We start from the raw sequence: 22,503 nt of genomic DNA on the forward strand, positions 1-22,503 counted from the left end.
CCTTGCATCTTCCATTTTGCCCAGGGCCCCACAATTCCTAGGACCGGCCCTGGCTTGGACTCCTCTATCTGTGAAGGGAGTGCTGACAATCACGGGGAAAATGAATTACAACAGCTTGAGTCCTGTGACCAACAACCTTTAGGAGATTCAAGTGTGCAGAAAAAAGTAAGTTTGGAAAAGAGTGTTGTGTTAGATAAACATACAAGACAGGGAAGGCTGATTGTTACTCCAAAGAAGTTTGAGGATTTTGTTTGTTTTTAATTATTTTGTATTTTGTTTACAGTTTCTTTATATCTTTGTATATGTTTAGTTTATTAAGAGGGGGGATGTGTAGTAATGGCTTATATCTTTAAGGAACTGCATGTTAGAATAGTAACCATGTAATTGTGGAATGTTGCATATATAAGGAAGTATTCCATTTCTACTGTTGGAGATGTTTATGATTCATTCTTCCACTGAAACTTCAGTGAGCTGCATGCTAATAATTTACTCTCTTGTATTTATCTCAATAAATACATTTTTACTCAACTATAATAAGTGTCATCTAAACACTTATTTACTACAAGGAATACTACACTCTCCTTGTTGAAATTGATATGTGGCAGGGTTTTAACAAAAAAAAAATATTAGCTGAGGCCGGATTTTGCGTCACGGATGTATCACTTTTTTGACACAACTCCGACACAAATCTAATTTGTTAAATCTCATAATGCACTTAAATGTATTCATGATATACCTGATAAACATGTGTAAGGTCTTAATATCTGATGTCTCTCTAAAGAAGAAAGACGAGTTCGAAAAATATCGTGTCACAGATTGGTATTTGTAGAAGACCATATATTTCGGTGGGGTGGGAAACAAACAGCGACAAGTAACAGTGCCTTGCAAATACTGGCGTAAGGCTCCTCCGAAGGCTCAAATTTCAGTGAACGGCCGGGGTAAGAAAAGTAAGATTTAGACCGCTTTCCGTATAACTAGCTAAAGCCAGGTTCACTTGAAATTTATGGTAGGAGATAACCGAACCTCTTTCAAAATATGCGTCCTCTGAATGACATAGCCCCACAAGCCATCCGGTTAACTCCTTCCTAGCTACCGCGTGACGTCACACAACTGTCATTTAGCCAACAAGTGGCGTGTTTAGTTTTGGAGGGGACGCGGGATTGGCTGATGCAAAGCGACGCCGTCAACATTCAGGGTGGAGGCGTGGCTTTTGTGTCTCTTACACGTCTGAGGCGGGGCGAGAGGAGGGTAGGAGAAGCCGGTTGCTCTTTAAGAAGCCGGCTGCCAGCGCGCGCTGGCTCCTTAGAGTCCATTCATTTTCCAGAGCGCAGCTGGCCTGCCTGCCCTCTGCCACAATGAGCAACAAGTGAGCCTTAGCTGCTGTCACAGTTTACCTTGCCATCTCTCCCCTACCTGCCCCATTTTCTTTTACCTCACTCCACCCCAGACTGACCATGTTCACGTCGGAGCGCGAATGGAACCTGTCCTTCGCAGGCTGCGGCTTCCTCGGGGTGTACCACGTCGGGGTGTCTAGCTGCCTGCAGGAGCGGGCCCCGCACCTCATCTCTGGGGCCACGCGCATCTACGGGGCATCAGCCGGGGCTCTGAACGCGGCTGCTCTGACGTGCGGTGCATGCCTGGGTAAGATCGAGCAGGAATTTACTGTGCACACTGTGTGTGAGCCTTACCTTACCGCCCTGCAAGTGTTGCTTTACCCATGTGTATATGCAGTCCTAATGTCGGTTCCAAATATACCAGTGGGATTTTCCATTGTATGAAATAAATGCTTTGCCAGTGTCCAAGTCCTACATTACCGGATGGTAGGACCGCTGGACCTTTGCTAGTATGATGCCTGCATTACCACTAGCATTCTGGCATTAACGCTCTGTGTATTGTTTTGTATTAATTGGTAGCCCTTCATAACACTGGTGTGGTACCCAGGTATTTGACCATGTAAAGGCCAGCATGCTCCGCATTGTTGTGGTGTGTTTAGGGTGTACCCTTATGGACAGCATAGGGTGTCATGCATGAGGGCCAGAGTAGTCCTACAATCATGTCACTGTAGGCTTGACACTGTGCTTAGGTGGATAGGGCCTGCCTTGATGTTGAATACCAACTACCTTGAGATGAATTGCTACTCAACGGTGGTAGCGAGGTCAATGATTGGCACACACTGCTCTATTATTGTCAACCGTTGTCCTTGTTTATTGAAAAACCAGTGCTTGAATCGGAGAGGATGACCACCAGTTCACTTATCCAAAGGATTAACCCCATAATCATGCCTTCAACACAATTTAGCAAAACAAAACCAGAAGTGTATCCGTAGACCCAGTTGACTGGGGTAATGTTGGTGTGGATGATGCCACGGAATGTTGGATGAGTGAGCGTGTCAGTTGGGAGAATGGGCTGAGCAGCAGGAAGGCTGCTCCTGGTGGGGCTCAACTTAACATCTTATCTTGAATAAATATACTTGGAAGAAACTACATGGATTGGACCATCCTTTGTTCACCACAGTGCTCCTGAACAAATGCTTGTGAACTGCGCATGTGAAGCACTTCAAAATTAAAGGGAAGACAACATGTATTTAAGAATTCTGAATAAGATCGTAATACATTGAACACCATAAAGACAAACCATAAACCTAATCATGCAATAAGCCAAAGTAAACACAATTTTGCCTTCTCAATTGTGAATGGCGCTTCGACCCCAATTACTGAAGGTCATCGTCTGGGCAGAAATGCACAAGATAATGTAGCGCTGTAGTGCTGAGAATCAATCAAGTGAAGCGGTATAATGACCCAAGTCAAATAAAATGACCAGTCTTGAACAAGCGTCTTACCTAACGTGTATCTTTGTACGTCATGGGATTCATTACATTGTGTATTACTTGTCGATCGGAAAATAAGCGTATCCTCTTTGCCTATATCATGGTTACACAACTCGTCTCTTCTTGCTGATGCATTCCTATTGGCTGCATATGCTATTTCCTAAATTCCTACATCATTTAGCCCATCACCAAACTTTGCTGACATATATATATATATATATATATATATATATATATATATATATATATATAGTATTCATATTTGAGTCTGGTTCTTTAAACAGGTAAATGCTAGGGAGCTCCAACTGACTTAACTTTCCCTGCCATGGCCACCTCTTCTGTCTGATCTTCAATACTGCCCACCTATACAGTATAAACATTCCTAGTTATTGGTTTATTCTGACTTTACCTATTGGAAAATTCATCCTGTTTAACTAGACCACTTCATGGCTTGGACAACACAGTGCTTAAATCTCTGAGCTGTTCCCAGAATATTTACATCTCTCTACAAAAGATGTTTTTGTTATATATTTTGTTGTCAAACACATTGTTAATATATTGCCAACTATACAATGGGAAACAAACCAGCTAAACTGGTGTATGAAACTGTATTCTTCACTTCCTCAATAGATAACCCTCTTATCTTTTAGCACAAGGTAAATTAGTTTTCAATTAAAACCTCGTATTCCTCACAAGATACTATATTTCTTAACCTTGTTTTCACTTTCTGGTAAACAAATTTCACCTTCTCCAAGATAAAGGTGGTTCTTGGTCTAAGAAAGCTTAAATTGTATTCCGATCTGGAAATCGGGTGTTCTAAGGCACCAGACTGTCTGCCAGTTAGGCAAGTGACTTGCGAAACACTTGTTAATTTCACCACAAATGTTGTAATGTGTTTCCAGATAGTGAACCACAGTGACAGTCACGGAAGAGCGGTGTGGCATCTTTTTTGTTAAATTGATTTCTCGTCAAGCATTGCCATCTTTTGTGTTCGTTCCTAACACAATTAAAGTTGGTATAATCACGCTTGATACGTCGGCTGTATTTCGTTTGTTGTGATTTGATCGTTTCCGATGCACGTGGCTTTGAGATATGCTAGTGCTTCTACGTGTGCCCTCAACCAGCGGTGGTTCCTCCACCTTCACCACAGTGTAATTCTGAGAATGTGCTGCCACTGAAGGTCGTCAGAGTTTAAACGCCTGTGATTGGGCGACAGGGGTGTGAGGCGACTGGGTGGGCGGGTCCTGGATATTTGGAGAAAAGGGTTACTACCGGTCAGTGACCTGCCGCTGGTCACGAACTCTGCGAGCAATGGGGGTGGGTAGAAAGCTGTATTGATAGGACTCTTCGATCTCATTCCCGAAGGTGTCAGCTGCTTTCGTTTGAATTAATGCTTTCTTGCGATCGTTCCATTGCTCCAGTCCTTGTGAATGTGTGTAGGTGGCTTTGAGACAGACGCATATGCATACGCTGTAGGAAGAAATAGCCAAACGAGTGCGCGGGATGCCTAGACAATAAACGTAAAAGGCCGGGTCTCGCCGGTGCTGAGCACCGACAGTTTTTTAAAGGGGGCTCGAAACGGGTCTGAATTGGACTCTGTTTTGTGCTCTGGCACAGGTGGTAATTTTTTTCTCGGACTGCAGTGACAGCAGGCACAATTATGTGCGCTGCTCACACAGCTCACTTCTCACTAGTGGAGAAGTTATGGTATGATGTCATGCCAGGTGAGCGTTGTAGGGGAAGGGAAACCCTTTAAAGAGTCATTTTCTCTTGGCATTTACCTTCTCTTTTTAAATCGCAGGAGCAGCAACATCGTCCTGGTTACACCAGGGCTTGTAGTGGAAGCTTTTTTTCAATATTATATACAAGCCATTGTTGCTGCTTATTTATCTTATGCTACTAACAACCATTGCCAAAGCCAATAGTCCTGACTTCTTGTAGGTATGATGCTACTTGTTGTATGATATATCTGGATCCGTGCTGAAAATGGAAAACATAAGTGCAGGTACTCACCAAATTGATTTGTGGACTAGGGATGGGTTTGGGGGCTGGGCTATGGGTGGTGCTAAGGGGCGTGTCCAATAGCACATATTTAATTTGATTGAGATTTTCTTGGTGTGCAAATTTGCATGATGATGCAGAAGCCTTCTTTCTTTCTTCATTATCACATATGATCGTATATTCAAATACACAGGGTCAGGATGTATGCTGTACAGTCAAATCTTATAACTGACTTGCTTTTTGGTTCACTAGTGGCATTATGGTCATGGTGGGAGCTCAAAAGTTTCTATCTAACTTCACTATCACTTTTAATAAACTCCTCTCAAAGCAATGATATAATCTTGTGTACCAAGGTAAAATGCTTCCACATGTTAAGAATACACTTTTTATTTCAATTGTAATATTTTCAAGGCTCGATTTATGTAAGGGCTCTTCTAACCTCTTGATTCGACTCTGACTTGCTGTCCTAGATTGTTGGTTTGCCCACCTCTGCCTCTCCCAGAGCCACTCCATTAACCCTAGAGAAAATGGTCTCTTAAAACAAAATACAGTTGTTTTGAGACTCTGCTGGAAAAAAAGCATATCTGCACTGGGGAGAGAAAGAGTGGCCTAATACTTGCTATAAGCGAACCCTTTTACATGCGCTTCACGCCGGACTGTGGTAATACAAGGCTTTTCAGGGTGGAAACTATACATTTCCTGTGCTAAACGCTGCAGACTAAACTAATGCATGCAAAATCACGCACAGTGACACACGCGCACTTATGCACAATGAAGCTTTTCAAAATATTTTTGATTTAACCCGTTAACCGCAGCGGTAATTCCGCCGCGGTGCAGGCGTTTTCGTGCGCGGGTGTAATGCCGTCGGCCAATGGTCGACTGCAGCACTGGGGAGGTAGTGCTGCCGACGGCAGCAGGGAAAGGGTTAAAATAGTGAACCTGATTACCATTGTCAACATTTGATAATGGAGGAACGGGCTTCATTGTTTGCTTATTTGCCTTTACTCTCTGAATCCAGTCTTCTACTGCAACAACCCATTCCAACAGTCAACTGCATTTAATACTTTTGTTTTTAGAAATGGTTACATTCGCTTGTCTTGCATTACAAAACCTTGATTCCCATCCTCTCTGCCTCAGTGTCACCACCTCTTCCCTACAACCTTGCTCCAGACAAGTGTTGGCATACTCTGATGTACTAGCACGTCACTTCGGGGTATTGGGGGGTGATTCTTCCAGCTATCAGCAGAGTATAGATGCAGTGGCTCTAAAAAGGGGTGAAAGAACAACAAACCTTAGTAACAAGTAAACAGTCTTTTAAAGACCTGTGAAGTAATCCCTGCACAGTTGTGATTTAAGTAAGGTAGGTGATCTTGTGACCCAGAGATTGATTGGACATAAGAAACATTGTACTGACTGTGAGGGCTACTAAGTTATTACCCCATTCTGTGTAAATAGCGTGCCTAGTTCTGATTACTGTAGTTGGTGCTAATTAGAAACCATGGTTTTAAGATCTGGTAAAACACGCAATGTCCAAATTCAAACACCTACAGGAGTGGTATCAGGTCCATTGGACGCTTTTATTACACGTGCCACGGGTATCCTGGAAAAGGAAATAGCAATGGTGGAAAAACGACTCTCCATTGACCTAGTCAGCGGAAAACGCTCTTCGCTGGGTAGGTTGGCCAAGATTCCTAGCCCCGTATCACATGCACACGCACATGCAGCTTTTAATTGTATACACTCAGACACTACGGATGCCATAGTCCACATGGATAGCGAGGGGGTTGATCTTTCTGTACATACTTCACCTCATCCTGAACACCTTTTGGATGATCATGAAGCAACTGGGGAAACTGAAACACAGGATAGTCTAAATTTCGAATATAGCTCGGAACCTGCCGACTCATCCCTTGACTCACCCAAAACAGTCTCTAATGAGCTAACCCATATAGATTCTTTAGGTATAGACAAGGTTTCGAGGAAGAGAAAGCAAGACATAAGCCACAAGGGAGGGAGAGAACGCAAGATGCCTAAATTAAAAGACACTACTGGCAACCCTACATTGGCACCTGGTCACTCCAGCGAAATACAATGTCCTAGTACATTGTCTAATGTCTTATGCCCCTCCCTCATCTCCCTAGGTTCCTCGAACCCATGCCCAACGTGCCTAAGCAGTGATGAATCCCTGTTGGCAAAGATCGAGGCTTTGATGAAAAACCTCTTATTACCAGTCTTGGAGCGGACTAGATTAATGACTTTAAAAATAGATTCACTGGAGGCAGTAGTGAATACGAATTCTGCCCTGTTATCATCTATACCTGGCATAAACCCAGGGGGGGTCAAATCCTCACATCTGGCCCCAAAAACATCAAATATTCCAAATACTCTTATTAGTAATTCCAGTAATCACAAACCCCCAGGGCCAGTAACCGATAGACCAAAGAGGGGTGGTGATTCTAAAAACATTCCAAGCAAGGTATCTGAGGCCTCTTCTCAACGTACCCATTTGACGAAGCCCATGAATAAACCGGATAGATCAACCCCAGCTAGACGCCATACTACCAAACCACCCTCTTTGGCAAAATCTAGCACAGTCACCCATAGGCTTCCTTCCCATGGGCCCCCAGTTAACCATCATAGTACCTTAAAACCTATGGTAGAAAAACACCCCAGGCATACAACACCCCGGATTGACATCCCTATAGAGGCTACACCATACACAATGGTATTGACCTGTGTGGCCCCCCTTCAATCTGGCAAAAGGGAGACTCATGGTGACCTGCGCAATAAGGTGATTTTCTGGCTGAATAAAAACAGACCCCTACCTCCTTCCTCGCCAACAGAAATTTTATTTGTAAGAAGGGTTGACTGGGTGGGCCAGGGCACCAAAGATCTGGAGGGTGACTGCATTTTAGTATCGTTCAGGGACCCCTGGGTGGTGGATACAATTTGCAGAGAAGCTAGGTTTGCCAGGCAGGGGGATGTCCAGACCCTGGACTTATCATACTTTTACCCACACAGACAGGCTTATACTCTGAAGGCCCCTAAACAGGGACGGCCCATCATTAGGAGTTACCCTATGATAAGGACACCCCAATTACCGCAATTCCCACCCCTTTTCAATCACTTTGGCCCCTTGTCTGATCTCGAGGCCATTGATTGACTTCAAACACCTTCTTATCTACCTGAATCCGTAGAAAATCCTGACCTTGGGGTAGAGAGGCAGAGGCAGGGTCAGGAGTCCCCACAGTTCACAATTATGGCAGAAGAGTGTAAGGGGGGTCCCAGTACCAACAGGGATGGACACACCATCTTTGAGGGAAGGGGGAACCCCCATGTTGACTGGGAATAATCAGAACATCGTTGGGAGAACTGAAAATGGGTGGGATGTTAGGGTTGGACAGGACAAGTCTGCAGTTTCAGATGTGGTGGCCCCTACTGTGGTACCCACATCAGAAACACTTGCCCTTGTGTCCTGGAATATTGCTGGGGTTAAAGGTCGTATCCATTCTGAAGATTGGCTGGAGTTAATGGACAAATTCGATATCATCCTACTCCAGGAAACCTGGGCAGTTGATCCAATATTTAGGCAGGGTTATGTAAATTTCTTTAAAGCTGCCACTCGAAGCGCTATTAGAAATGCCAAAGGGCAAGCCTCAGGGGGCCTATTGATTTGGGTGAAACAATCCTTGGGATATCACACTACAGAAATAAGTGTTCAAAACCCGGACCTCCTTATTGTTAAGTTGAGTAAGACTGGCTATCGGGACCTGATCCTGATCAACATATATGCACGAGGATTGCCGGGTGGCCGTTCCCCACCCTTGTTGGAGGTTTTGGATCCCAATCTGGCAGCCTTAGATAGCAATAATGTTATTCTTCCTGCTGGAGACTTAAATTGCTGCTTCGAACCTTTACTTGACCCAGGGGACAGTTGGGGTTCTGCGGAGGACGCAGTATGGGGTATACCCGATCTGCTGTCCGTTAAACCGGTACCCGCAACAGAGGCAGCGGTGAACTGGATGGCCTTCTGTTTAAATAGCGGCTTTCGGGCCTGTAATGGTCGAACAAAATCAGACCAGGAAGCCAACTGCACATTTGATAATGGGTTAAGAAGAAGCCGCATTGATTATATCCTGTTGAAAGTAGGAGATTGGCCCCTGTTGGTGGATATGGAGGTATCTTCCCGTCCAGAAAGTGACCATAACCCTTTGACCTTGCAACTAAAGTTGCCAGGACTTGTGAGACTAGTGGAACCCGGTATCTCACAGACAGGGGACACTTATCTTACAAACGATAGGAAGAGGTTAAAATGGTCAAAAATTGAGGAGGACGAAACATTGAGGAATAAGGTTATTAGCGTGGTTAACAATATATATAACGAAATGCTGATCCACGCCCAGTTGGGGGATAACCCCGAAACAGCTAATCTTATTATAAACCTTCATAATCGTTGTTTCGACGATTTAAAATCTCTGCTCTCGCAACCCCGCCGGCAGGGAAACATTAAAGCACCTATTCGTCCCCAGAAATGGTATAATAAAAAATGTAGGGAAGCCCACACTGACTTGATTAAAGCTGTTAAGTCTCGGAATATGGGTACAGTGAAAGCGGCTAGATTAACCTATAGGAAAATACAGGGGGAAGCCAAACTGGAGTGGGAGGACAAGTACTGGTTAGACCTACTGGAAGGTTCCACATCCAATAACCCCATTAAATTCTGGGAAATAGTTAAGTGGGGGAAGGATCCGGACGCACGTATTCCCGCAAACCATGTGCCCCCCACTGAGTGGGTGACTTTTTATTCAACCCAGTTCTGTGCTGTGAATCCCATGCTACCCAGTACTTTGGGAATGGCATCCCATCCTTCTATCCAAAGCGAGACCATCATTTTCACAGAAGGTGAGGTCGAGCTGGCACTAAATCTCACCATGCGAGGGAAAGCGCCGGGCATGGATCTTATACCCGCCGATTTGTTCAAAGCCAACCCCGCTCTGTGGACACCATATATTACCAAGGTGGCAAATTCCATAGCTGCAGGTGCAAGAATACCCAAATCATGGAAGGGGGCGGAGATTTTACCGATTTATAAAAAGGGCAGTAGGTCAGACCCAGGTAATTACCGCCCGATTAGTCTTATTGACTCCATGCAAAAACTCATTGCTCGCATGGTTCTGGGTAGGGTCCAAGGCTGGATCGAAATGGAGGACATTCTATCTCCAATGCAGGCGGGCTTCAGATCGGGAACAAGCACCATCGACCAGGTGTTCAGATTTTGTCTGATCTACTGGAAGGTGGTTCAGCTTGGCGGCGGTACCATCTTCGCAGCGTTCATTGATCTGAAGTCCGCCTTCGATCTAGTCCCGAGGGATAAACTGTGGGGAGTCTTGAGGAGTTTGGGAATGCCCGTGGAACTGCTTGATTTGATAACCAAACTGCATGAGGAGAATTTTGCGAGGGTAAGATGGGGAGGACAGGGCCAAGTGACAGAACCCTTCCCAGTCACCCGAGGTGTCCGCCAGGGGTGCGTACTGGCACCCACCCTTTTCTTATTGTTCATCGACCAAGTGGTCAAATTCTTCGAATCGACCCCGACAGATGCCCCAATGCTGGCAGGACAGCGTTTCCCAATGCTCATCTTTGCTGATGACACTTTACTCCTCTCCAGAACACGTAGCGGATTACAGCGGGCTTTGGACCGCTTTGAGGAGTTCTGTGCCATCAGCGACCTCAAAGTGAACGTGGGAAAAACCAAATTTATGGTGTTAACAAAGAACTGCCCTGTCCGGAGTTCAGTTAGTATGGGTGGTGTCAAATTGGACCAAGTAGAGAATATGATTTATCTGGGGGTCACGTTAGATAGTCGCTTGAAATGGAAAGCCCAAGTTGGTGCTCAACATCTCAAGCTCGCCCGACTCACTGGCTGCCTCCTTAGTGAGCAAAGAAAATCTATCACCAAGCGGGTTACCCCAGCACTCAAAATCTATGATGCAAAAATCAACCCAGCGATTTTATATGGTGCAGATCTGTGGGGCCATATGGATCTTACGGGTCTGTTTAAAATACAGTGTAAATTTCTCCGAAATTTGGCAGGTCTGCCACAGTCGTCCCCTTCCATTCCCCTTTGCCTGGATTTGGGATGTCCTCCGATTAATGAGATGGCCAGATTTAGACTGGTTGCCTTCTGGAGGCGCCTATAGACCTCCCCTGACCTTACCTTATTTGCAAACGGGGTAGCAGAAGTTAGGTCAATCAGGGGATCGGGGAAAATCCCCTGGTTCCAAATGGTAAAATCCATCCTGATGTACATGGGTTTAGAGCAGCTCTGGATATCCCCTGCCACCAGTATCTTTCCAACTAAACAGGCACTTAAAGAATTGTATTGGGCTACGCTCCGTCGGAATAGAATCAATGCCTCCAGCTCTACTAATCTCACGGGTAGGTTCCTTTCCTTTAAGTTGGACCCATCCCGTGAACAATATTGGGATACAGTTTCCAAATCCTTAGACAGGAAACTTTATCACCAGTTCCGGGTGGGAACATTGCCACTGAACACCTTTACGAAAAATTGGCCATCAAGCACCACGGATCATTGCAAATGGTGCCCAGGCCACAAGGAAACTGTGGGTCATTTTCTGTTTGCTTGTCCTAGATATCAGGCACCAAGGGCCAAATGGTTAAAACCACTGTTTCAGCGCCTGCCTATTAGAAAATCTGAAGAGGCCATTCATGTAATAAAAACTAATACATTAGAAATTATTACAGTGTGCATGGCCAAATACCTGGGCTGGGCCTGGATACTCAGGGCAAAACAATAGTCCAACCTTGGATTGTTTTAACGTACTGATGGTTCGAGCATTCTTTTTGTAAGTTTGTTTATCTGCTCCTGATACCGATTGCCTTTGATCTAATCTATATTTTTTAATCGCATTGTCCCTTTTTTCTTTCCCTACAAATTACTGCTTGGAATTTATTTGTAAACCTTTCTCCCTACAAGGAAAACTTGTTTCAGGACTGTCTTTACATTGTTTAATGCTTATTTTATGGTTAATGAATATGTATTTATCGTCAATTAATGTCTGTTACTATTTGTCTTTTATGATTTTTTTAATCGAAATAAAGACTTTAAAACCTGAACCTGAAACCTGACCTGTGAAGTACTCTGGTGCGGCTGTGTGTGTGCCCTGGAAGCGACAGACGAAGGGGGGGCATGAAGCCTTTTGATCCCAATGGGCGTTGCACACTTGGGTCTGCTGCCGAATTAGCACAGTGCAAGTTACCGCTCGATTATCAGAGTGCTGCACAAAAATAGGTCGACTCGATGACAGCAGTGTTGCTCTTCTTTTAGCACATACCCATTACCTTTCTGCGTTGCTGCCCGGTGAGTACCGGTATTCTGTTTGGCCAAGGAGAAGTTCCGGTACTCAAGGACAGAACATTCAGAAGTGCCGGTACTTAGTACCGGTGAGTACCAGCCCATTTAAAGCACTGATCTGAATGCAATGACAGAAACAGCAAAATACAAGTCGGGCGGCAAACAATGCTAAGCACAGATTTTTAGCTTGTGTGTTTTTAAGCCATGCCCTTAATTACATTGGCCATGATTCCGTCCAAGCCAATAACTAGGTTACCATTGAGTAGATCTGGGGAGGTCAGCCATTTACGTTGTCACACATGCAAATCTTTTGCTAGAATTGTAACATGCAGCATGTAATACCTGAGATCATTCAGTGGGTCGGGTTCTGTAGCGTCTCAGTCCTAGAAGTAATTAAAACCATCTCTATCGGGCTATATATATTAATGTCTCTACATTTACTGGCAAAAACTCTGCTTTAATTCTCAACAATGAATGTGAAAACCCTTATGGTTTTCCATGTCAGCGATGTAATCCTATTTTACATCTCACGTTTTTACTTCACTTTCTGTTCAATATGAGTGCGCACTTTTTTCCAAGCTGTATATGTAGCCTTTTAAGATCAAGCATTCGAGACCTCTTGCATATTCTTTAGCATATATTTGTGTATGTACTTTGTGGGCTCTGGAAACACTGTGCAGTTGGAAACGGGTTATGAACAGGTTACACAATCATTGTAGATGGTTAGGAAGTTGGCGCAAAGATTCTTTTTCACTCATGAAGTGGCTTTAACATCCCTGCGTGTAGGTACTGTTCGGGTCCGGGTGAGGTGGGTGGCCTCATCTTTAGGTTGTGGTTGGCCTTAAGAATCTGGCCTTAATTTGGAAGTGGGAACATCAGAACCTCTGCCGGGCTTACTTGATAAGGGGATTTTGTGTGTGCTTTAGGGAATATTTGTCTACCATCTCATCAACCGGCTCTCTTGAAGAGTCGTTATTGTAAAGCAAGGAATTACCTATTACTATCCTTTTTTTGAACTTTTCTCACAGATTTTCTGTACTATTCCTGGCAACCATTCCACACTGGGCAGGTGTGTGGCAGAATAGGTCAGATAAGGGCATTGAAAAGCAATGGGACTGCACAATTTTCTGTTTAAATACAGCATACACCAAGAAGGTTTCTGCATAGTTGTGATCTCGTGTGAGAACTCCATGTCAGAACCATGCAGATTTTCGTGAAGGTCTTCTGACGCCTGTCTGTCTATTATAACAGCAAGCATTGAGTTTCTTTCCCAATATTCTAGACATAACACATTACTTTATATAATTGCACTCTTTTGTTTGAACCAAAAGCAATCCAAATTTCCTATAGATTTGTAAGCTTCCATATTCTGAACGAGTGGACCACACTTGCTTTTTGGAAAATAAAGATTTATTATTACATCAAACTCGGAGATTAATTTGGTTTTATTGGCCCGTTACATTGCCCCTGCCATCACTCTACCTCAGACCTTGACTCCCATACATCCGTTCATCATTCCACTTCCCCTGTGAGATACATGGAGCACACCACCACCCTGTATAACCAGTGGTGGCTGGTGACATTTGAAAGTGGTGGGGTAGAAAAGTATTGTCTTACTGCACTGCGGCATACCAGTGTAGAGAGTGGAGTGGAGTGGGTGCAACAATATCTAATTCAATAGCGACATGCGGTTTGTAAGGAGTAGGGTGTTGCCAATAATGTAAATATTGGGCTTGCGCACTGTACGCATAAAGTTCAGTCAGGAGCTCCCAGGCCCCCCTGTGAGAACGGAAGAGTCAGAAGTTTCCAAGGGACACGGGGTTGACGCCCCCCCCCCCCCCCCGCCGCCCCACCAACTCCAGTACCGCAGTCCTGAGCCTTCTGAAGAAGTGAGTGTTTAATGGCAGGGGGATATTAACAAATACAACAATTTCGGAAGAATAACCATTTTCGTAATGGCCATCTGCCCTGTCAGAGAGAAGGGCAAGCTTTTCCACCGCTGAATCTTGTCCTCAAACCAGTCAATCACTCTCCCATAACTTGCTAACCATATTTCCTGGATGGAACTACTGATCCATGTACCTAAATATTTCACATTCCCACTCATCCACTGGATAGGGAATTCATACTCCCACCTCTCGGTGTCATCAGTGAGTGGAAGCAATACCGATTTGGACCAATTAATTTGTATTCCCTCTAGTCCGCCATATCTGATGAATTCCCTCATGACTACGTCAACATTTTCTTTGGGGTTGGTCAGGTAAATTGTCATGTCGTCCGCATACATTGATATCAGCAGCCCTTTAGAAGTGAAGCCAATACTACGTTGCGTATGGTGTTGCCGTAGCCTTGCAGCCAATGGCTCTGTAGCTATTGCGAACAACAGTGCTGAGAGCGGGCAACCCTGCCTCATACCTCTCGTAATAGCAAATGTGTCCGACATTTGACCGTTCACATTTACCCTAGCTTTTGGACTGGTGTATATAACTTGATCTGTTTTATGAAAAAAGGACTGAACCCCATTCTAGCCAGGAGGACAAACAAAAATTTCCACTCCAGAGAGTCAAATGCTTTTGTTGCATCTAAAAGCGCCGCTACCCCCTGCTTTAGGGCCAGATAGAGGAGAAGCCCAAATAACACCCGAAGATTGTGAGATGTAGATCTGCCCGGTATAAATCCGGATTGGTCGGAAAGTGCCATTTGCGGGAGCATGGGTTTTACCCTATCAGCTATTAATTTAGCATAGATTTTGGCGTCCAAATTAATTAACGAGAGAGGGCGATAGGAATCAGGCTTGGTATGGTCCTTGTCGGGCTTCAAGAGGGTAATTATCATCGCTTCTCGTAAAGTGGGAGGAAGCGAACCAATTTCCACTGCCTCCAGGTATACCTGAAACAACCCGGGTGCCACAATGCCCACATATTCTTTATAGAAGGCCGCAGTGAGCCCGTCCGCACCAGGGGCTTTATCAGCCGGCATTCCAGAAATCATGTGTATGATATCTTCCACCGTAATGGGAAGCTCCATGTATTCTCTAGTCCCATCGTTAAACCATGCTAACGCTATAGTGTCCATGTAATCTGTGATATCTGAGTGAGTTGGGTTGGTGTGGGAGGTATAAAGTGACCGATAAAAGTCAGTCATGGTCCTAAGTATGTCTTGCGGTACCCTCACTATCACCCCTGCTTCTGTCTGAAGTTCAGTTATGTAGTCTGCCCCTCTCGGTACGCGCAGTAAACCAGCCAGTGTTTTCCAGCCCTATCTCCTACTCCATATCTTCTAGCCTGTGCGTGTTTGTGTATGTAAACTGTTTCCCTTTCGGCCTCTTCCTGGAATTCTGTCAATTTAGCACGTAATGTGGCCTGTATAGCTGGGGAAGGGCGTTCTCTATACTCCGCTTCCAAAGCAGCTATGTCCCGTTCCAATGTTAACGTATTTTGAATAGCTGTAAGGACTCCCACCTTCAGGGCCATACAGTTACCTCTTGCCACCACCATAAATGCCTCCCAAAGCGTCCCCGGTGACTCTACCAATCCCTCATTCGTCTAGAAGTATTCCATTAGTTTCTCCCTGAGAACTTCACGGAAGACCTGATCAAGCAGCGCATGTGAGGGGAATCTCCAACTAAATGGCTGCACATATTGTGGGGGGATTTGTAACTTTATCTGAGTAGGTGCATGGTCTTAGAATGTACGTGGAAGGTGTGAGGCCTCCTCAATTAGGGCATACAAGTCTTTCGAAAGCAACCAATAATCCAGTTGTGACCAGGCGTTCCTATGTGCCGTCACACATGTGCCTTCTCTTGCTAATGGATGTAAAGCTCTCCACGTGTCAACCAAGTGTCCCTCCTCCACAATATCTCGTAGGACTGCAGCAGCCTTAGGATGGTGCTCGCGAGCCGCAACCTGCTTGTCAGCCGTAGGGGATAAAGCCAAATTGAAATCCCCACCCCATAATACCGCCACCTGCCCTAGCGACTGGATCTTATGCCAAATGTGCTGAAAAAAGAAAGGGCTGTCTATATTAGGACCATATGTGTTAACTATTGCCACTGGAGTGTTGAACAACACCCCCTGAATTATTATGTATCTCCCTTCCTTGTCGAGGATCGTAGCGTGTGTTTTCCATTGCAACCCCCTACGAATTAAAATAGCTACTCCTCTGGAGTAGTTTGAGTATGGAGACTCCACTATCTCACCCCATCTATTGTGGCGTAGCAGGTTAGTGTGTGTTGGGCTCAAGTGTGTCTCTTGTAGTAGACAGATATCCACTCCATGGCGAGTCAAGTAAGAATGGATCAGACGCACTTTCCGTCTATCATTCAGGCCCCTAACGTTCCATGATGGGCATGTAATGGCCGTCATATTCACAGTGAGAAAGAACTATATTTATATGCATTTTTACAGATATTCATAGCTGGTGGCAACGGTACTTGAGTAAAAACAAGGACTTGTGTTAATACAATGCAAGGGAACTCCTCAGCAGGCACTCGATCGACGGCAACACCAGGTTGGTGAAAACAATATATGATTACAGACAATAGGCTTGGCAGGCAACTAAATTCAATAAACTCGCCTCCCCCCCCGCCCCCGACCCACACCAACCCCCCAATTAGGCTGGGATAAATTCGCTGCGCGCCGCCTGAATCTTTGAGTGATAGAAAGCGATGTGATTACCCTTATACTGGATCTCCCCTTTCTCCCTGGTAAGCCGGAGGATAGTGTCCCTGTAGTTGAGGACTCTGGCTATAATTGGTCTAGCCGGTGCCTCCGGCTTTGGCATTGGCCCGAACAATCGGTGTGCCCTTTCAATCAGGAACATAGTTGAGAGTTCAGGGTTAAACAGCTCCCTCATCATTTCTTCCACAAACTTCTCCAAGTTTTGTATGTCTAACAATTCTGCCTCACCCGTGACCCGCACATTGTTGCATCTTGACCTCGCCTCCAAATCCTCATTCTTCTGACGGATCAGCTGTAGGACTCCATCCATCCCGCGCAGTTTCTTGTTCATGTCCGTTTTACTTCCTCCGTTTCTGTTACCATCTTTGAGTCTATACTTTGCAGACCTGACTTAAGTTCTTTAAACATTTACCTTATGTCTTCTGCAGGAGGGTTGTCAACCGCGCCACTTCCCGTCATCTCCTTCTGCCCCACATCGCCGTCTGCCGCTTTATTAGATTTTTTTATCAAAGTTAATTTTCGGCTGCCTTGTCTCCGGCTTTCCCATGGTGATATCACAGACTTGAGTCGGGTTGTAACTCTGCTTGGCAGATATCTTCTTGCGTAGAATGGGCCCGTACACACCCTCGCTCATTGGCCCAGCAAAGTCGATAACACGTCTCCCCGGCAGCCTAGCGTTCGTACAGGGTCGTCCACTGTCCCCCTGCCAGTGTGCTGGACAATTTCGGCGTCCACGTCAATCCGCTGGAGATCAGTCACACCACACAGGCTGATCACAATGCGCATCCATCAGGCCCGATAGTAGGGCGACGCAAACAAAGGCGTGCGCCCAGTAATTTTATGTTCACCACCAAGCCACACTGCGCCACCACAAATATGCCAGAGCTACAATTCCTAAGCGCCTACCGGAGGCAAATCCGCGGTGCAACTTATTGGAATCTGTTGGTGATATGCTGGAGGGGAATGTACACACTTCCTGCCAAAGATGGCCGGATTTATCATGTAGGCGGGGGATGTCGCCAATTTTCCTATGTTGGCAGCTATCTCCACACAACTTGGCCACGTGCACAACTGGATTTACTTGAAAATCAAACCTGGAGGTTTAATAGACCACAGCTATGCCCTCTGCTCCTCATTAGCAGTATAGGTGCATCAGTAATTCTCAGTCCCCTCGTTAGCGCATGCTCCGGCGCCAAACTGGAAGTCCCAAATGCTCCCTTCGCCTCTGCCTGGTCTCCGCTCCTCTGTGGAAAATGGCGGCCGCTCCACCGTCTCCTCCCGAAGCTACGCTGCAGCCATCTCCCGCCTCCGCTCAGTGTTACCAATGTACAGCAGGGCAGGCAGATCCAATTTGCCCCTCCGCAGCCAACCCGTATACGTAAGCCATGGCTCCGCCGCTTCCTCCCCACCTCTCAAGCGCAAGCAGTTCACCACCACACTTCGCCAGGTCCGCTGCGATACAACAGGTACTTCACTCTGTAATTGCGGGGCTCCTCCGTCGCATGCCCCGGTAGTTCCGCTCTCACCCCGGCTTACAGGGGTGGGGCAGAGAAGGCCTGTCCCCGGGATCACAGCCCGCTTCTCTCCAGCCCTGCGCTCAAGGAACCCCCTACCTCCAAACACCTCGCCGTAGCCTCACTCCAGGTCCCGGCTTCCCTCGATAGTCTAACGGTAGGCCTCTATGCCGGATGAGACAGCTCCTTCAAATGTATGGGCGCTCTGGTGTCCAAAAGTCACTCGTGGCTCACCGGGGATGATTTGCGGCACCCACAGCACAACCAGGACAACTTTGGTACGTCGTTGTCGGATTTTATTAGCTCTCCTGACACACAACAAACTGCACGTTCACAAAAGAGTAGACCATCTAGCCTGGCGAGAGATCAAATATTCTCCAAGGGGACACTTGATGAATCGGAACATAATAGTCAGTGACTTGAGTTAGGACTCAACCACACTAGGGTATCCCTATCTGTGCACTAGTGATCTCAAATAACAACCATGCAGCAGATGTTAATCAGCACCGGAACATCTGCCAACATTAATCCCAGGGCTTTAAGTGGGCCGGGTCTCACCGCTGCTGAGCATCAGCAGTTTTTTAAAGGGGGCCTTAAAACTGGTCTCTCTCGGGCTCTGCCCTAGCACAGGCGGTCTGTTTTTAGGTCTCGCGTGTGAATGCAGCACAGCTGCCTCGCTAGCGAGCTCTATTACTGCCGATATAGTGCGCGAAGGGAGACCGGAGGTGGCACGCGCGGACAGGCGATGTGCACGTGTACGGAGTGCACATCTCCTGTCCGCATGTGCCACCTCCTGTCTCCCTTTGCGCACCAAAGCCACAGCACATCTCCTGTCAGAGAGCATTCACTTTCCCTCCCACGCTCCCCCCGTCCATCGGCTCTTTGAAGTCATCTTATTACTGTCAGAAAGATGAATGCGGCAGATGATTTCCTATTTTCTGATGCGTTACACGCATCACTGCCGCAGGGACTCGTGGTTTTTTTCTATTTCCCTAAGTATGGCGGTGCAGAGCCCGGATGCATGTGGGCTCAAGGCAAGGCACGTACAGCGTCCTATGCGTGTCCTAGACGTGGGCGAGTCTGAAAAGTGGCTCTGGCTCTGCTCGAGGGCCTGTTGGAACCTCGAGCCCAAGAGGAGCTGAGCTTTCATGTGGCTTCTGCCTGCCACCCTCCGTCTGCTCAGAATGTGGCATTCCAGCCAGAGCTGCCGACTTTACAACTGGGGAAACAGGCTCTACTCTCGGACTGGTTCAACATCCTGTGATTCTGGCCAAATCACTTAATCTCCAAGTGCTATAATACAATGATTGTGACCTGTTTTAATGTAAACAGTGTTCATGTAAAGAGTCGAGCTGCTGAAAAATGCACTAAGAGGTAAAAACTCCACAGAAACCACTAGGACTTCAATTTTTTTTTCCTTTTTTAATTTGTGAGTTGCTGCTCATCCACTTGCCAACAGTTATCATGCAATACATTATACTAACAGAGTGGGGGATTAAAGTTATTGTATTGTTTACAAAACAGTTTCTTAAATGCTAATTACATTATGACACATATTATTTTGAGGCAATATCCTCATATTGAGTACTGCGAGAATTGTATAAACCAGAATGAAAATATAAAAAAATATTTTTTTTAAACTATGAAATCCTAGTGGCAGGGTCTACAAGAGGTGTCAGTTCTGTATTTCATTCTGGGTGAGGTAGAAGACCTGCAGCCTCTTGAGCTGTCCAATGCTTAATTTGTGCCAGTGCTTGCAGGATGTTGGGCATCGTCTGGGGCAAATTAAGCACTGCCTACGCTGAGTATTTCCCCTGACTGAAAGCTCAGTCAAAGGGAAAAGAGCACTGAGGCACATTAAATATTTCCACAAATAGGAAGATGCGATCTAATGGGTACAGGGACCGTCTGAGCTGTGTTCTGTCCCGCTGCCCTGCACAGCAGTGGGCATTGCCATCTGAACTGCTGTTTGTGCCCTTACAGTATGCAGACACTGGACATTAGATCACCCAATGCGTCTTTTGTAAGATCTAACAAGGTGGCATGATGCACCCAGGGTCCCAGGCTTTGGAATACCCTGAACCAAGCCTGAAAAGATGCCCAAGTACATAGCTGCCAAGTTTCCCAATCAATGTGTGACCAGTTAGCCCTGTACTTTTTTTTCTTGGAGTTATTGAACTTGTAGTCCTGGTTTTTGTACTGGGTTTACTACAACTACAAGTTCCAGAATTCTAAGAAAAATACAAGCCTGCCCTAAATAGTCACACATGGAGCCGGAAATTTGGCTGCTATTGAGGTACCTGAGTTTCACGTCAAAAACAAAACCCACCGCCCCTCCCCCCCAACCCACCTCATGGAGACAATACCACTGAATTCTGTTAAATACTAATTAGCTTACCTCTGAGGCGGAAGCGGAAATCTTTTTAAACGTGTGCATTTGTATTTACTTTGCGGCATAATTATTTAAATGGTCATTATTTTTAAACTTTAGCTCGTTGACATCGCTACCCACGGCGCAGCAGAGTACGTGCTGACGCAGGGGCTAGAAGTGCTCACAGCCGCCATACTGGGTGCGGGAAAGGGTGGCGGTCAAGTTGCTGGCCACATCCCGCCCTCCCAAGATATTTAAACGCCTTCAAGCACAAGCGTGCTGATTGAATACTAATTAGCTTACCTCTGAGGCGGAAGCCGGAGGCGGAAATCTTTTAAAACGTGTGCATTTGTATTTACTTTGCGGCATAATTATTTAAATGGTCAATATTTTTAAACTTTAGCTTGTTGACATCGCTACCCACGGCGCAGCAGACTACGTGCTGACGCAGGGGCTAGAAGTGCTCACAGCCGCCATACTGGGTGGGGGAAAGGGTGGCGGTCGAGTTGCTGGCCACATCCTGCCCTCCTCCATACTGGGTCTAAGGACGAAGTCATCCCGACCGCGCAGCGGGCGCGCCGGCGGCGTTCCGAAGGTGCGCCAAAGGCAAGCCCGTCTGCGCCCGTCCGCGCCGGGACCGGGCCGAGGGCCATGACCCCTGGCCTAAACGGCGATGCTGATCAAAGGCATTATTCTGGTAGGGATCTTTTACATCTAAGGATAGCTCCATGTAATAGCTGCCCACGCTATAATCCCGAGCACATTGCTCAATCAGTTATCTCCACATGTCCCAGCTGTACCTCATCTCTGTCGTTTTTCAACGGCAAAGTGCGCTCCATTTCCGGTAATAATAACAATACTAGTAGAATAATCATCGCACTTATCAATGTTAGATCTCTGGGCAAACACAGACAGGAAATTCATGATTTAATACTAGATAAAAAAATTGACATGTTATTTATAACTGAAACATGGATGGATGCTGAATCAGACCCTGATCTGGCGGTTGCTATACCTTCAGGATATACAGTTCATCGACTCGACAGACAGGGAAAAAAAGGAGGTGGTTTAGCGGTTGTTACGCGGAATCATTTCTCCGTTAGATTATTTCCGATTCTGTCCAAATGTTGTGAAGCATTTAAATTCTCTATTAATGTTAAACCTTCATATAATCTTAAGGGGGTCCTCATGTATAGACCGCCAGGTTCTCGATCCACATTCCTGTCTAATCTTCATTCGCTTATCGAGTCTTTGGTGACTGAGGACTCTTTTATTGTATTGGGAGACCTGAATTTTCACTTAGAAAAACTGGACGATGCTGACTCCCAAGCACTAAATGGAGATTTGGAAAGCTTGGGGTTGGTTCAACTGGTTAATGCCCGACACACCAGGCCGGCCATACGCTGGATGGCATCTTTACTAACATACAAGGACTTGGATCATCCTACTGCTCACTTGGTCCAATCATTCGGTCATTCTCTGTGCCCTTCCAACTCTCATTATGCCTCCAACTAAACCAACCTATTCTTCTCAGGAGCCCTTCGGGGTTTGGAGGGATATAGACAATGTAGCCCTTAGTGACTTATTGATCAAGTCCCGCCCTACTATATCCATGGATCCGAATTTAGCTGCTAAGCAGTTTACAGATTGGATAGATAATGCAATGAACTTATTAGTACCACTTAAGACTATCTCTAGAAATAGAAAGGTACCATCCTCCCCATGGTTCACAGAAG

General features: G+C 45.9%; 1 protein-coding gene across 1 annotated transcript in view; it reads left to right on the forward strand.

Annotated features, from left to right (window-relative positions):
* Nucleotides 1-1,214: 1,214 nt before the first annotated feature.
* The window catches only part of LOC147751738 (patatin-like phospholipase domain-containing protein 2), a 223,660-nt gene continuing 202,371 nt past the window's right edge, over nt 1,215-22,503 (forward strand). Inside the window, exon 1 of the mRNA XM_086934023.1 lies at nt 1,215-1,641. Coding sequence (XP_086790149.1) covers nt 1,455-1,641 — 187 coding nt within the window. The 5' untranslated portion in view covers nt 1,215-1,454. The remainder of the gene's footprint in view (nt 1,642-22,503) is intronic.

This window comes from Lissotriton vulgaris, chromosome 1_1, assembly GCF_964263255.1.
Source record: "Lissotriton vulgaris chromosome 1_1, aLisVul1.2, whole genome shotgun sequence".
Classification (NCBI taxonomy): Eukaryota; Metazoa; Chordata; class Amphibia; order Caudata; family Salamandridae; genus Lissotriton; species Lissotriton vulgaris.